The following is a 15,000-nucleotide window of genomic DNA, read 5'->3' as shown; positions in this document are numbered from 1 at the left end:
AATGTGAAACTGCCTATAGTTAATGTGCACCATGTGAATCCAGTTGAAGACTTAATAAAGTTCAACAAGAAGTTAGGCTGATGCTGCTGGAAGGTCGTAGATACCTCTTCTGTTAGTTGTCTTAACACTTGTAAATTTCAGATTTTTTGGTTCACGTAACATTGAAATATCTTTTCACACTTCACGTAGATAAAGTAGCATCGATGTGTGTGTGTGGAGCAACCACAGTGACTTGAAAGTTGTAATTCATTTTTGGGTTTATTGTGGAGATAAATTTTATCCCTTATATACAGATAAAAATATGTGGGATCCATATGAGTCCATATAAAAAAAAGAAAAGAAAAGAAAAGAATATAAATTCTACATATTTTTATGTGTATGTAAAAGATAATTTATCTTCTATAATATGAGTAATATTAAACCCTTCATTTTTTACGGAGTGGGGCAAAGGAAGAATTTCTTGGAGCTCCTTATCAAGTTGTACTTATTGTCGAATTTAGATTCCAAGTGAATTATAAAATGTGAATCTGACATGATACTGCCATTAATATGCACCATGTGAATCCGGTGCAAGGCTTAATAAGGCCAGCAAAAAGTTGTGCTTCACATGCGGGAAAACCGTACTGCGGCACAAGTTCTATCTGAGGAACAAATCTTGAGTTCATCATTGTATGTACATCGCATCAATTGAAATAAAATACATTAGTTGACATTTAAAAAAAAAAAAAAAAAATTTAATATTATAATTATATATTTCTTCAAAATATATAATTAATAATTTTATTTTAAACTACGTACCTTTTCACTGAGTACTCAATATAATGGATGTACTAAAGATTTGTTCCAATTTGAGGACTCATAATCCACTTTGTGTTGGAACTTTAAGTATAAGTGTAACGTGCATATAAGTGAAAAAGCCACTTGGATAAAGTTAGGACTATATATATATATATATATATATATATATATATATATATATATATAAAGGAAACCCAAACTTTTGGAAAGTTTTCCCATGTGGCACTCCCTGCTTAATTCTCAGATTTCTGTTCACACTACATGGCACCTGCAAACTTTCTTTCTTTAGTAAATTGGAAAAAGATTTTTCTTTTAAAAATCGAAAATTAGTTTTTAAATTCGAAAATATTAAAACAAATGTGGTGGCAGGTAAGACATTGAATGCCCACTGCTGTTCACATTGGAATTGGTCCTCTGTTTTAACGACTCAGCTATTTTTACATTGGAATTGTTCATCTGATTAAAAATTCGAATTCAAATTTTGAAATGGTTTGAAAATTTGAAATTAAAATATGGATGGTGGGAAAATATTTGGAGAGATTTGAGTGGCACTCAGATGCTAATTTAATCTCTGACTGCATGCGTCTATAAAAGGGAGCGTTTTGCATTGTGTTTACGTTTTTCCCTCCGATTTTCATTTGTTCATTATTCGTGATTGTTTCGTCTTTTCCCTATACTGTTTCTTTTCGTCTTTTCGTTCTTCCCAAAAGAAATGGTTTCAAGATATGATTTTATAAAGGATCTTAATCCTACAAAGGAGGACTGGAGGATTAAGGTTAAGGTTGTTCGATCTTGGCAGGTTCCTAACTTTCAGCGTAAAGGTTTAGGCGACAATGTTGAGATGGTTCTGTTGGATGAACGTGTACATAATACATATCATTTTTTGTTTTTGTTTTCGTGGCTGTTGTTGTGATTTTCGTTTTGTGTTGTTGATGCTTTGTCTTTTTTTTTTTTTTTGTAGGGTGGAAGGATCCATGCCACTGTGAAGGGAACTCTTCAGGTTCGGAAAAAAATCACGGATGGAGAAGTGTATTTTATTAAAAATTTCGGAGTTGGATTCAGTAGCGGTAATTTTAGGCCAACCCGTCATGAGTATCATCTGTCTTTCAACTTGAGGACTGATGTTAGATCAATTGTTCAACCTAATTTTCCTGCCAATGTATTTGATTTTGTTGATTACGATGTCATTGAGAAAGAATCGTCTGATTCTCCTTATTTAGTAGGTAGTGTTGTGTAATGTTTAATGACCGTTGTTGATTAACAATATATTTTGCAATTTAAATTATAAAATTAGTGTTGTCTTTTTTGCTGTGTAGACGTCATTGGTTTACTGTCAGGAGTTGGGGAAGTGTGTGAGCATGTAGTTTCCGGCAGGAAGACAAAGATGATTGTGTTAGAACTTGACAATCTCAGTATACAGAATGTTAACTTTTTTACAATGTCTTAACCGAATTATTTCATCTGTAACCTTCTTCTGTGTGCTTCTAATATATAGGGGTCACAAGTTGGAATGCACTTTGTGGGAGCATTATGTGGATGAGGTACAGACTTTTTTGGCAAGCAATGACACTCCTCATAAGGTGATGATTGTTCAACTAGGGAGGATAAAAGGGTTTTAGGGGTATGCGTTTTGTTAATTTTTTTTCTACGTGTATCTCATTTAATTTTAGCTTTTGTACCGTGTTATAAATCGATGGGTGTTCATTGTTTCTGTTTTGGATAGGTAAAATCGGGGTGACGAATACAAAATATACGACCAAGATTGTCATGGATTCAAATTTGCCTGAGATTGTGGAGTTCAAAAAATGGTTTGCACATTATCCTTTTTATTGCTGCTGTCATTTTTTTTATTCAGTCGTATGTAAACTTATGTTGTTGTTAATGTTTGCATTGTAGTCTATCGTCTAATGGTGTGGAAAGTAGTTTGAAATTGACTCAATTGTCTACTCAGTCCTCATATTCATACGAAAGTGATTTCCTTAAGGAGACCGATAGAAAGTCAATCAATGATATCAAGCTGTGTAGTGAGGTGAATGTTAAATTTTCATGTGTAACATTGTGCCTAGCATTACTTTATGAGTATATTTCTTATTTTCATTTCTGCTGTCGTTTATGGTTGCTGATGTCTACCTGTTTCTGTTTTGCATATCTTACTTGCAAGGTTTTTCTTCTGTCCACTGTTTCTGTCGTTTTGTTATGAACCTTTTGTGAGCACGTTTGAGGCCCTTTATTTGTTACAGTTTTTTTGGTAATGCTATATATGTACAGCGATGAATGTTTACATATGTTTTTTTTGCTACTAATGGAAAATAAAATAAGTGTGAATTGGTATGTTGTTCAGTTTTGTGTTGCATTTCTGTATTGCAGGTAACCACGTGCATCACTTATGGGACTATAAAATCAATTGAAAGCAGACACAACTGGTGGTACAGGTCGTGCAATAGGTGTCCATTTTCCGTTTGTGAAGATTTTGAAAAAGGGTACTGTAAAAACTGCCATAAACATTGGGAAGATTATATGCCTAGGTAAAATATCGCTACTAATTTTTAAACTGTGTTTGATCCGATGAGTGATTATCTGTTTGTGATATATGTTTTTTTAAAAATTTATAGATTTAGTGTTCAAGTCAGAGTTGTGGATAACACGGATTCTGCTTCTTTTTTGCTGTTTGATCGAGACTGTGTTACTTTGTTGGGAACAAGTGCTGTTGAATTGCGCGAGTTGCATTTCAAAAGGGTTTGTGTTCTTATTTGGATCAATTAGTTATTAAGTAATATATGAGCGTGATCTGTATGTAAGTTGAAAATTGGTTTTCTTTTTTTATTCCTTTTTCCAGGGTGCTGATACAGAACAATATCCCGAGCAACTAAATGTTCTGAATGAGAAATCCATGCTGTTTAAGATTAATGTGAAAGAAAAAATTTGAACACATACAGTGAGCCAAAATATCAAGTATCTAAGATTTGTATCGGCGAGGAGATAATCACTGCATTCCTGAATGATTTGGTCGACCCCAATGTACGATGTTGAACTGTTCATATGAGGTGTCCACATTTTGAATTCATTTATATGACGGTTTTTGGTTGGTGTTGATTACAGGATGAAGCAACTTTCGATAATGCTCGCGAAAATGAAATTTTATCATTAGAACCAGAAAAGGCTGCGGTAATCCATTATTTCAATTTATATACGTGTTACATAATGTGTGTTCGGTTAGTTATTTGCCTAACATGTGTGCTTAACGTAATATTATTTTTTTATTTGATCAACTAGGATGTTGAAAGTCAGACGTGTGACAGTGCTGATGTTGGTGACATTTCTCTAACTTTATTGACACCTGTGATGAATTCTCATGTTCTAATGTTGAGGAATTTAAGTATTCGGTTGTGCGAACAACGAAAAAAATAAAGCTTGAAAAAGAGTTATGTAGATTCTAATTTTTATTTATATTTTAATTCATAAGAAGAAAAATAAATACGTTACTCATGGTGTCATCTCTGTTGGATTACCTTTTTTTTTTCATGCAACCAATAATTGTCCAAACCATTTCATTTGATGACGCGATACAAATTACTGATTTTTGTATTTTGTTTTTTGGTTTTTGAAATAGGTTTGATGCGAAAGCGTATACAAATTCTCAGTGAACGGAGCAACCATGACCGAATGTCTGATTTTTGTATTTTAATGACCGAATGTCTGATTATTTTGTGTTTCAAAAAACAATATTTTAAATTTTAAAGTGGCATGTAATGGATTGATGATATGCAGCTTACGGTTTGGTCCCTAATAATCTATTCCACTTGGAATTATAAAACAGTCATTAATTGTATACGTGTGCTTTCTTTGGAAATCCATTTCTGCATATTACCGAGATATGAGCAATTGCAATTTATGTTTTCTTGACTGTTGGTTTGCCACTACAAGTTACATCTGGGGGTAAAGAGGCCACATAGTAGTTATGTTTCATCTTACAATTTTCATTTCATCTATTTGTGCATCTGTCTTGAGTCGATGGATTCTTTGCCTTCTGCAAAACGTGCAAGGATGGCTACTGATGGTCATGTGTCCCTGAAAGATCTTCCAAGAGATATCTTGATCGAAATATTTGCTATGGTGGACTCCCAGAGGATATTTGATATCTACAGCCTTGAATTAACCTGTAAAGAATTTCTTGGAATTGCAAGGGATCATTTGATGAAGAAACGTTCTTTGGAAATGTTTTACGCTAACTTTTATCGTAATCTTTGAGTTGTGTTTTCGCTGTTTGAATTATGTGTTGGAATAAGTAGTCTTTAATTTGTTTGAGAGAATTTTTATCACCTGTTGTAACCTGCTATGAAGTGAACTGTGGTGAAGTGAACTGTGCTGTGTTCGTTTAGAAAAAAATGAATATATGAATTGTCTTGGACATTGTCATTTTTCACATTATATAGCAGAATCCCAATTTCTAAATTGCATTGTCTGTTGTTTATGTGTTATGTGAGCGATGTGTAACATATCATTTTATGAAAATTAAATGGCATTGAACCTTATCATTTATATTATCGCAAAAAATATAATACATTTTTGATTTTATAATGCAATTAAACTGTTATGAGTTGCACTCGAAAATATAACATACATTAATTTTCATAGACCTTTTCATCTTGAAAATCGATCGTTTTTTAATTTTCTTTTTTATTGTGCATGCTACCGAGATGTTAACAACTGCATATAATTTTAATATTGACTGTTGGTTTGCATAACCTCTTATCTCCATCAGTATATATAAATAACTGAGTTGTAGTATTTCTTTCATCTCACAAAATATACTCTTCATCTTATCTCCATCGAGTTGTAATCAATGGATGCTTCCACTTGTGCAAAACGTCCAAGGAGTGCTGCTGATGGTGGTGTGTCCAGTGGCGGACCCAGAAAATGATACAAAGGGGGGCGGAAATTTAACAAATCCAAAAAGAAGGGGAAGCTCATAGAACCCAAATTAGGCGAGCACCTAAAACTAACATCATAAAGTTTCATAATGCCCACATCACTACATACCCATATACTTCAGTTATCAAGCACCATAAAGCTAAACAAATAAATTCCAAAAATTATTGCAAACTATAATTATTTTATACCCATTTTTTTCTTTCACTTTCTGTTGGTTTTTGAGCATTCGAACAACATGAAACTACAAAAAGATCAAAACTTTACAAAGAGAAAGTGAAAATACTCACAACAGGAAAATGGGTATCAAGCTTCTTTCTCATGCTAACAGATTTTGGGTATCAAATGAAGCAAAAGAAGGAGACTCAGAAAGTGAAGTCGAAAGCTTTGAACAAAAAGATTGTACTGATCATCAATAAGATGAAATCAATGCAACTCATATCAGATCCAAAGGGCACACAATACTAGTTTTGCTAAAGTAACCCACCAGTTATGAAAAATGAAATATACTATGTATTTTTTTGGAATGTAGACATTTTTTTCAGATTTTAGAGGGGGGCGGCCGCCCATGCACGCCCCCCATGTAGGTCCGCCCTTGGCTGTGTCCCTAAATGGTCTTCCAAGAGATGTTTTGATTGAAATATTTGCTATGGTTGACTCCCAAACGATGTTTGATATCTATAATCTTGAGTTAACTTGTAAAGAATTTCGCGAAATTGCAAGGGATCCTTTGATGAAGAAGCGATGTTTGGAAATGTTTTACGAAAATATGTATCTTTGGCTCTGATTATGCTGATTTATGTTTTCACTGTTGGGGAGTTGTAATGGAATAATTACTGTTGAAACCGTTTGACAATCTTGGTCCCCTGTTGTTAACTCTATGAGATTTGTACTGTTGTTTGTAGTTGTTTACATTCTGCTTAATATATGACTTTGCATGGACATTTTTTGGTTTTCCACGTTTTGGTTTGTTCTTTTATAAAAAAAAGCTGATGTATGAATTCTTATGGACATTTTTGTTTTCCACAGTATATAGCAATGTTTCAAAGTATTTCAATTCAACATATAAAATTAATAATCAATATATAACCAAAAACGGGAATTCATTGCTGAGTGAATGGCTAACAAAGCAATAATTCCGATCATGTGTAAATTCCGCTCTGAATTCTTTACTTTATAATTACTTCAATTATAATTCTTCCATTTATATATTTCATATTAAAATGCTACCTTATAATTTATTTATTGTTTTGTGGTTGAGTAATTTTGTCATTAATTTAAATGAATATCAAAGGAATTCTGTCCAAATTGCCACTACGATTTTTTTTTAAATTATTAAAAAACATTTTATTACATTTTTATCATTTGTTTGTCGTTGTGTTTATTGGAATTAAAATGAAATTACTTTATAAAATTTACTAAGGTTAATTATCTTCCTAAATTATTAAAAAATATTTTAATACATTTATTATTTGTTTTTCGTTATGTTTATTCCAAATAAAATGAACTTACATCGTTTAATATTTAATTTCTTCGATTATAATTGTTTCATTATAATATTTTTTTTAAAATTTGCTAGGGTTAATTTTTTTTCTAAATTATTATAAAACATTTTATTACATTTATCATTTGTTTGTCATTATTTTTATTCGAAATAAAAATAACTTACTTGATTTAATATTTAATTCTTCTATTATCATTGTTTCATTTATATATTTCATATTTATATATTTCATATTAAAGTTGCTCCCTTAGATGAATAATTTTTTTCCAGTCTAAAATTAAAGTGGAGGCACTCAAGTCCGTAGAATTGCAATGGGAGTTACAGTTTGATTAAGTTATACGGTTTAGGGTTTCTCAAAATATGTTGCACTGTGTCTCATAATGGTTTTTAGATATGACGTTCCGTATTCCAATGGGTTGTGTGCATGTAGATGTGTTGTCAGTATTAATCATGGCGCGTTGTACCAGTTTGGGAGAATGGAACGTCGTGTTTCATCGTGTAAAGGGGCACTTCGTTTTCTGATGCGTGGGTGTGTCCTTCCAATGTCTCAAACCAAACTTTTATATATTGTGAATTTCCAGAATTTTTCGTTCCCATTGTGTTTCTCACAGTTTCTCACACTAAATACGTTTGAATCGTTCATTGGATTTCTATTTAATGGCGGATTCATCTTCTCTCAAGCGCAGAAAGATGGAGATCATCAAGGTTGAGTCCCTTTCCTCTCTGCCAACTGATTTGTTAACGATGATATTCGAAAAAGTGGCCTCTCACTCCTTAGAGGACATCGTTCACGTCAAACTGACTTGCAAGGACTTTCTGCAAATTTCCGAAACAGATTATGTTTATGAACGTGTTTCTCTGGACAAATTTGCTCTTGGTCCATTGGAATGGGTTACTGATGCAAAGCCTTTTCTTCACCGTGTAAGGGTTGTTAACTCTAACAGTGAAAATGTTGACGGGCCAGACGAAGATTACTTAGACCCACAGAGAATGTATAGGATAAACCGTAAGGTTTATTTCTTGCAACGGTGTAGGGGGAGTGGGAATTCGGAAGTGTTGTATCGTGAAGGGGTGGTTAATTACTTTCGCGAAACATCAGGTCCTGGTATGCAAGAAAAGGCCCTTGAAAACTTGAAAATTGTAGCGCTAAAAGGTCACAAGGAATCCCAGTACGTCTACTGCATTATGCTGCTCAGTGGTGTTGATGAAGATAAGAGGAAGGTGGGGTTCGAATTGTTTCGTGCTCTGGATGATGAACACATTGTGGGGCAGTGCAGGCTGCGTGTGAAGCGTTTCATCAGAGGCTTATGGGTGCGTAGAGAAGTCGTTTATCAAGGGTTACCTATATGCAAACCCAACCTGTGTGAGAGGAGAATGATTGGGGATGAATTTCTCAAATGGGAGGATGACGTAGTTAAGCAACTATCTGGGAAAAAACATGTCAACGTTGCAGTGCTGATTTTGAGATATATTTATTTTGTATAATGACCATAGTCTAAGATGACGACAATGTCGAGTCAGTTTTAGATTCATGTTTTTTTTTTGTTTTTTTGTGGGTCTATGTTCTTCTAAATCTGCACTGATGTCACTGATGGGATAATTTCAGGGGGGGTTATTTCTCAATTTTTATTTTTCTGGTGTATTTCTCTGTTGCAACGTTGTGTTTCGTTCTGTTTTATTAGTATTTTTTAATGGCATTCAGAAGTTGCAGTTTCTTTGTCATGTCATTTTTTCCTTCTATTCATTTGCACACGTCAATTTTTTGATGCTGTTATAAACAAATAACTGTGTTGTTTAAAAGAACGATAGAGCAAATATTGTAAATCCACTTTTAAATGCGCATAAAGATGGAAATTGTAAATCAACGTTTAAATGTTTCATTTAACAAAAATTAAATGAAAAAGAACAATTTTTATACGTATTACAAAAATAAACTTTCAACGAAATATAAATGATCATTTATAATAATTCCATTTAAAAATTTCACACTAACTTATCCATCTGATAAATTATTTTTTCATTTTATCACTGCCATTTTTTAATTAGATATAACTATTTGAAAATCTATTACCGTTTGTCCTTTAATTTTAAATGAATTGTTATAATCAGAACTTTACATTAATAAAATTAAAGCAATGGGGTAATGTGCTTATGTATTAATATAACTTCGACAAGTTAAAAATAAATAAAAGTTCAAGTTGAATTTTTATTTTTTCTATGATGTTATATCTTTATAATTGTGCATATAATGGTTGTCAAAGTTGTATATGACAGTTTGTGAGGGTTTTTGTTTAAGTAGAAACTCAAGAGACAGTCTTTTCATCTTCCCACCATCCCCAAAAGCATATACAACTCATTTTTTCACTATTACAACTCTTCTGAGCATGTTTGACGCTGTCAAGCTTGCCTTTTGCCATAGTTTCTGACTATAAAAATATATTGGGATATTTCAATACAAGACTGTCATGAATAAACATTCATCAGACTTAGAAACTCCCCCCAAAAAGAGAAGAAACACGGACCGTTTTAAACAACCTCAGAGTAATTCTTTGAACTCAGGTTGTCATGTCTTCTCTCCGTTTACTGGTTCGCCATTTACTGGTATGTTAGAAATAATATTCTTGAAGCTGTTGACTATTTCTGTGTTTATTTTTTTTTTTTGTTACTCTCATTGTACATTGCATGTATGTAGCGTTGTGTGAATGAAAGTGTATGAACTTCTGTTTCAGAAAGTTTATCTGTTGTTTTTTTTTCTCTTTTCATTGTGAACATGAGGACATAAACATACAGCTGTAGTTTTGAAAAAAATATAATAAATACATATATTTCTTCATATCCATACTTTGATTCATTGTTTTCTGTTTGTTGATTTGTAGAAAATCTATCTCCGTTCACTGACACCCAAGGCAGCGTGTATTTTTTATTTGGCTACGATTTCATCTCTGTTACGTTATCCAAGTTAATTTCAAATCCTTTTTAGTGCGATATGTTGTTGTTTCTGATTGTTGCTTTTTATAACATGTAAACTTTCTGACGTCATCAATGTACAACATCAGTTGAGCTGCAACAGACAACAACTCCGTAATGTTACTAACGGTAAATTATTGCTTTTGAAGAGGAAGTATAACAAGAAAAAAAATCATATATTTTTTTGCCATATAATTTCTGACGTATGGTACACTGATTGTACATAATAATCGATATGCATGTGTATTATTCTTATGATATATATTGCTTTTGAAGAGGAAGTATAAGGAAAAAAATGCTGTGTTAAATACCTTCTCTTATACGCGTGTGTTTGATTTTTTTTCTATTACATGAACTTCTGTTGCAGAAAGTTTATCTGTTGTTTTTTTTTCTCTTTTCATTGCGAACATTGGGACATAAATATACAGCTGTAGTGTTGAAAAAATATAATAAATACATATATTTCTTTATATCCAAACTTTGATTCATTGTTTTCTGTTTGTTGATTTGTAGAAAATCTATCTCCGTTCACTGACACCCAAGGCAGCAGGTATTTTTTATTTGGCTCTGATTTCATCTCTGTTATGTTATCCAAGTTAATTTCAAATCCTTTATAGTGTGATATGTTGTTGTTTCTGATTGTTGCTTTTTATAACATGTAGAATTTCTGACGTCATCAATGTACAACATCAGTTGAGCTGCAACAGACAACAGCTCCGTAATGTTACTAACGATAAATTATTGCTTTTGAAGAGGAAGTATAACAAGAAAAAAATCAATATTTTTTTGTCATATAATTTATGACGTATGGTACACTGATTGTACACAATAATCGATATGCACATGTATTATTCTTATGATATATATTGCTTTTGAAGAGGAAGTATAAGGGAAAGTTAAATACCTTCTCTTATACGCGTGTGTTTGATTTTTTTTCTTTCTATTTTAGCCCTGAACAATATTTCCTTCAAAAATTGTAAAAAATAGTTGTCGTTCAAACTCTAAAAAAAAAATATATGATATAATTCTACGTATGTAAACGTTATTATATTTATTCCTTCAAGGGGAATGAGTTGATATCAGTATGCCCAACAAAGATTCATTTGTTTTGTCTGTGTTCTGTTTTGTAGAAAATCTATCTCCGTTCACTGACACCCAAGCCAACATGTTTTATTTATTTCGCTCTTAATTCATTTTGTGTTGCGTTATAATTGGTTGGTTTCAAATAGTTTTTAGTGCCATTTGTTGCTGTTCCTGATTGTTGAATTTAATAACATGTAGACTTTCTGAAGTAAGCAATGTGCATAATCAGTTGAGCTGCAACAGACAACCGCTCCGTAATATTACTAATGGTAACAGTCAGTTCATTGTACGTAACACTTATTGTACATAATCATATATATACATATATTTTTCTTATGATACATAGTGCTTTTGAAGTTGAATTATAAGACAAAAAAAATGTTGTGTCAATTAACTTCTATCACACACGTGTCTTTGACCTTTTTTCTTTTTCATTCTTACCAAATATTGCTTCATAAATTGTATAAAAGTAGTTGTATTTTAAACCATAAAAAATATGATATCATATAACTTTCAACAATCTTAAACTTCGACGGTTGATAAAACAAAAATCAACAATGTCTGATTCTTTTTTCTTCGTTATTTTTGCGCTGTAAATATTATGTAGACAATTTTGTTGCGTTTTCTCCATCTCCTGTTCAGAGGTAAGTTGTATTTTTCATTGTTTTCATTTAAATGGAATGTATTCATCATTATTATAACTGTTTTTTTTACTGACATGTGCCATCCTATTTAAAAAAAAATCAGTGCTTGTCAAAACAGAAAACATGATCCTTTAAGAGTTCCTTCATCGAATGTTGATGATTGTCTTATTACTCATCCCACTCAAGGTAAGATATTAGCTAAAAAAAATGCCATGTGCTTCACATTATCGATTGTTTCTAAAGTCATTTCATTTACAAATTTGGCTCCTCTTTTTTTTTCTAGATACTAAAAATGCTAGAATAAGGCGAAAAAGCATACTGGCTCAAAAAACGAATTCTAAGCGGTTTATTAATATAGATGATATAACGAGAATGGAAGACTTAACAGGTAATTTATCTTGAAAAAGTTTAATTTGTGAACCATCTATTACAGCAAGAAAAAATATTAAAAATGTTCGTAATAAAATGAGGTCTGATATCTTCATTTTATGTTACAGGTACTGATATGAATAATTCCATTGTGCCTAACATTACTTCTAACAGTGAAGGTATTTGCATGAATTTAAATTTTCTTCATTTTCTGTATCGAATAAAAATTGTGCATCTTTCTTGATTTCTTCGTATTTTGTATTTATTAAGATTATTGGGATGCAGGAGATCCTACTTTTGTTTGCGAGAAATGTGGAGCACATTTGTGGTATGAGGAGAGAAATAAAAAAGATCGTAAACCCATCACACTAGAGTTTAGTTTGTGCTGCGTCAATGGAAAAGTAAAACTTCTTGTTAAAACTCCCTTCTGATGCGTTGCTTAAATTTCATGATAATTCAAATATCAAGAGCCGCCACTATTTACGGAATATTCGAGCATACAATATGATATTTTCCTTCACCTCCTTTGGAGAAAAAGTGGACGGATCAGTGAATCAAGGTTCTGGCCCTTATTGTTTTAGAGTTGGGGGACGAGTGCATCATTTAATAGGCAGCCTTATTCCAGCTGACAGTCTTACTCCAAAATTTGCTCAGCTATATATATATGATACTGACAATGAAGTTGACAACAGATTGGGTTGTTTAAGGCATGTTATTTTCTAATCTATTGTCATCTATCAATTACGGTGTATGTTTTGTTATTTATTTTTTACTTATTTTTATGACATTATTCTTGCAGTTCCATAAACAGTGAAGATATGATTGATCCTGATATTGTCCTATCATTGAAGGAAATGTTAGATAAACACAACAATATTGCTCAATCTTTTAGGTACGCTAGAGATCGATATAGGGAAGATGACTTCAGTGGAGTGAAGTTGAGGATGATTCGAAAGCGTGGCAGTTATGGCAAAGTTTATAATCTTCCCTCTGCATCAGAAGTTGCTGCTCTGATTGTCGGGGATATAGACACCGCATTGGGTGATAGGGATATTGTTGTTAAGACACAAGATAGAGTTTTGCAGCGTATAAATGTCAAGCATCCGTTGTATCTTGGTTTGCAGTATCCTTTGTTATTTCCTTATGGTGAAGATGGTTATCGTGATGATGTCGAGCGATCTTATATACCCCAAGGTAAGACGAATCCAGGATCCAATGTTAGCATGCGGGAATTCTTTTCGTTCAGGATTCAAATGAGGTCAGGAGAGTCCCAAGTTCTCCTGAACTCAAGGAAGCTTTTTCAACAATTTTTGGTTGATGCTTACACTATGGTTGAGTCTGATCGGCTGAATTTTATTCGATATAACCAGAGTCATCTCAGGGCAGAGTTATACAAAAATATAAAACATGCATTTGACAGGGGTGAAGATGAAGCTATAAACACTGGAAAGCGTATCATTATTCCTTCTTCGTTCACAGGTGGAACTAGGTATATGGCTAAGAATTGTAAAGATGCCTTTGCAATTTGTCGTTGGGCTGGATATCCTCATCTGTTTATAACGATCACCTGCAATCCTAAGTGGCCAGAGATTACCAGATTTCTTAAGGCAAGAAACCTTAATGCTGAAGATCGTCCTGATATTCTTTGCAGAGTATTCAAGTTCAAATTGGACCAATTGCTATATGATTTAAAAAATGGTCGTTTTCTTGGCACATTTAATGCACGCAAGTGTATCCTACCAAATTTTTTTTATGTATCCTACCAAAAAAATTCTAAATAAAAATCGACTATGACCAATTTGTTGATTTTAACTATCTCTGTTTGTTTGTTTCAATGTAACAGGTGTTTGTACAGTTGAATTTCAGAAACGTGGACTGTCTCATGCTTATATTATACTTTTGTTGCATCCCTCCGCAAAGCCTAATACTGAACTTGACATTGATAATTTGATTTCAGTTGAGATTCCTAACAAAGATTTCAATCCTTCACTTTTTGCAGCTGTCACGAGTTACATGATGCATGGACCCTGTGGTCCTGACAATTACAAGTCTCCTTGCATGAAGAACAGACATTGTTCAAAGAAATTTCCCAAGAAGTTCTGCTCTCGTACTTTTATTGATGATGATGGATTCCCTCATTATAAAAAAACAAATGATGGGAGTGTTGTCAAAAAGAACGGCGTTGAACTTGATAACCGTTATGTTGTGCCGTATAATGTACAACTTCTTCTAAAATATCAAGCGCATATCAATGTTGAATATACCTGTCAGAGTAGTGCCATTAAATATCTTTTTAAATACATTCATAAAGGGCAAGACAGGGTGACAGCTGCTATAAATCATTCAGATGATGAAATCAAAATGTTTTATGATTGCAGGTTATTGAATTCATATCGGTTATGTTTTCATTTCGTCGCCTGCTTCAACGTTTTTCTAACTTATTTTGTATTTATTGCTTACATAAAATAGGTATGTGTCTGCATGTGAAGCTGCTTGGAGAATATTCGGATTTGAAATTCATTATAGATTCCCCCATGTTCAGCGATTGCCATTTCACCTACCCAATGAAAAGAGCGTTGTTTTTAGTGATCATGCTTCAATAACTGATGTCAAGACTAGGGCAGAATCTAGACAATCAATTTTTGAGTCTTGGATGGATGCAAATAAAAAATATCCAGAAGGTAGGCATCTTACTTATGCAGAGTA

The 15,000-nt window shown here is 32.8% G+C and overlaps 2 protein-coding genes across 2 annotated transcripts; both read left to right on the top strand.

The window, feature by feature from the left end:
* The first annotated feature begins 1,510 nt into the window (after positions 1 to 1,510).
* On the top strand, positions 1,511 to 4,442 carry LOC133294356 (replication protein A 70 kDa DNA-binding subunit B-like). Its single transcript, XM_061493010.1, has 12 exons — positions 1,511 to 1,660; positions 1,760 to 2,021; positions 2,115 to 2,190; positions 2,294 to 2,378; positions 2,469 to 2,521; positions 2,695 to 2,827; positions 3,166 to 3,278; positions 3,411 to 3,534; positions 3,635 to 3,706; positions 3,898 to 3,963; positions 4,072 to 4,181; positions 4,409 to 4,442. The coding sequence occupies exons 1-12, from the start codon at positions 1,511 to 1,513 to the stop codon at positions 4,440 to 4,442; spliced, it is 1,278 nt and encodes a 425-aa protein (XP_061348994.1).
* Positions 4,443 to 12,297: 7,855 nt separating this feature from the next.
* LOC133294353 (uncharacterized) lies at positions 12,298 to 14,975 on the top strand (the record flags this gene model as incomplete). The annotated part of the gene is made up of 6 exons (XM_061493004.1): positions 12,298 to 12,313; positions 12,423 to 12,473; positions 12,565 to 12,622; positions 13,094 to 14,019; positions 14,138 to 14,672; positions 14,764 to 14,975. Coding segments are annotated over exons 1-6 (1,798 nt in total), but the record flags the coding sequence as incomplete, so codon positions are not given.
* Positions 14,976 to 15,000: the final 25 nt, after the last annotated feature.

The sequence above is a fragment of the Gastrolobium bilobum genome, unplaced genomic scaffold (assembly GCF_033153095.1).
Source record: "Gastrolobium bilobum isolate Gb01-03AN ecotype WA unplaced genomic scaffold, APGP_CSIRO_Gbil_v1 utg28982, whole genome shotgun sequence".
In the NCBI taxonomy this organism is placed as follows: Eukaryota; Viridiplantae; Streptophyta; class Magnoliopsida; order Fabales; family Fabaceae; genus Gastrolobium; species Gastrolobium bilobum.
The sequence above is the reverse complement of the archived record's forward strand: the minus strand, read 5'-3'. Positions and strand labels throughout refer to the sequence as shown.

Coding starts and splice junctions, on each gene's coding strand:
- LOC133294356 (XM_061493010.1), top strand. CDS start 1,511: ATGGTTTCAAGATATGATTTTATAAAGGATCTTAATCCTACAAAGGAG. Junction 2,379..2,468: donor GCAATGACACTCCTCATAAG/GTGATGATTGTT, acceptor ATTTAATTTTAG/CTTTTGTACCGTGTTATAAA. Junction 3,707..3,897: donor CCATGCTGTTTAAGATTAAT/GTGAAAGAAAAA, acceptor TGTTGATTACAG/GATGAAGCAACTTTCGATAA.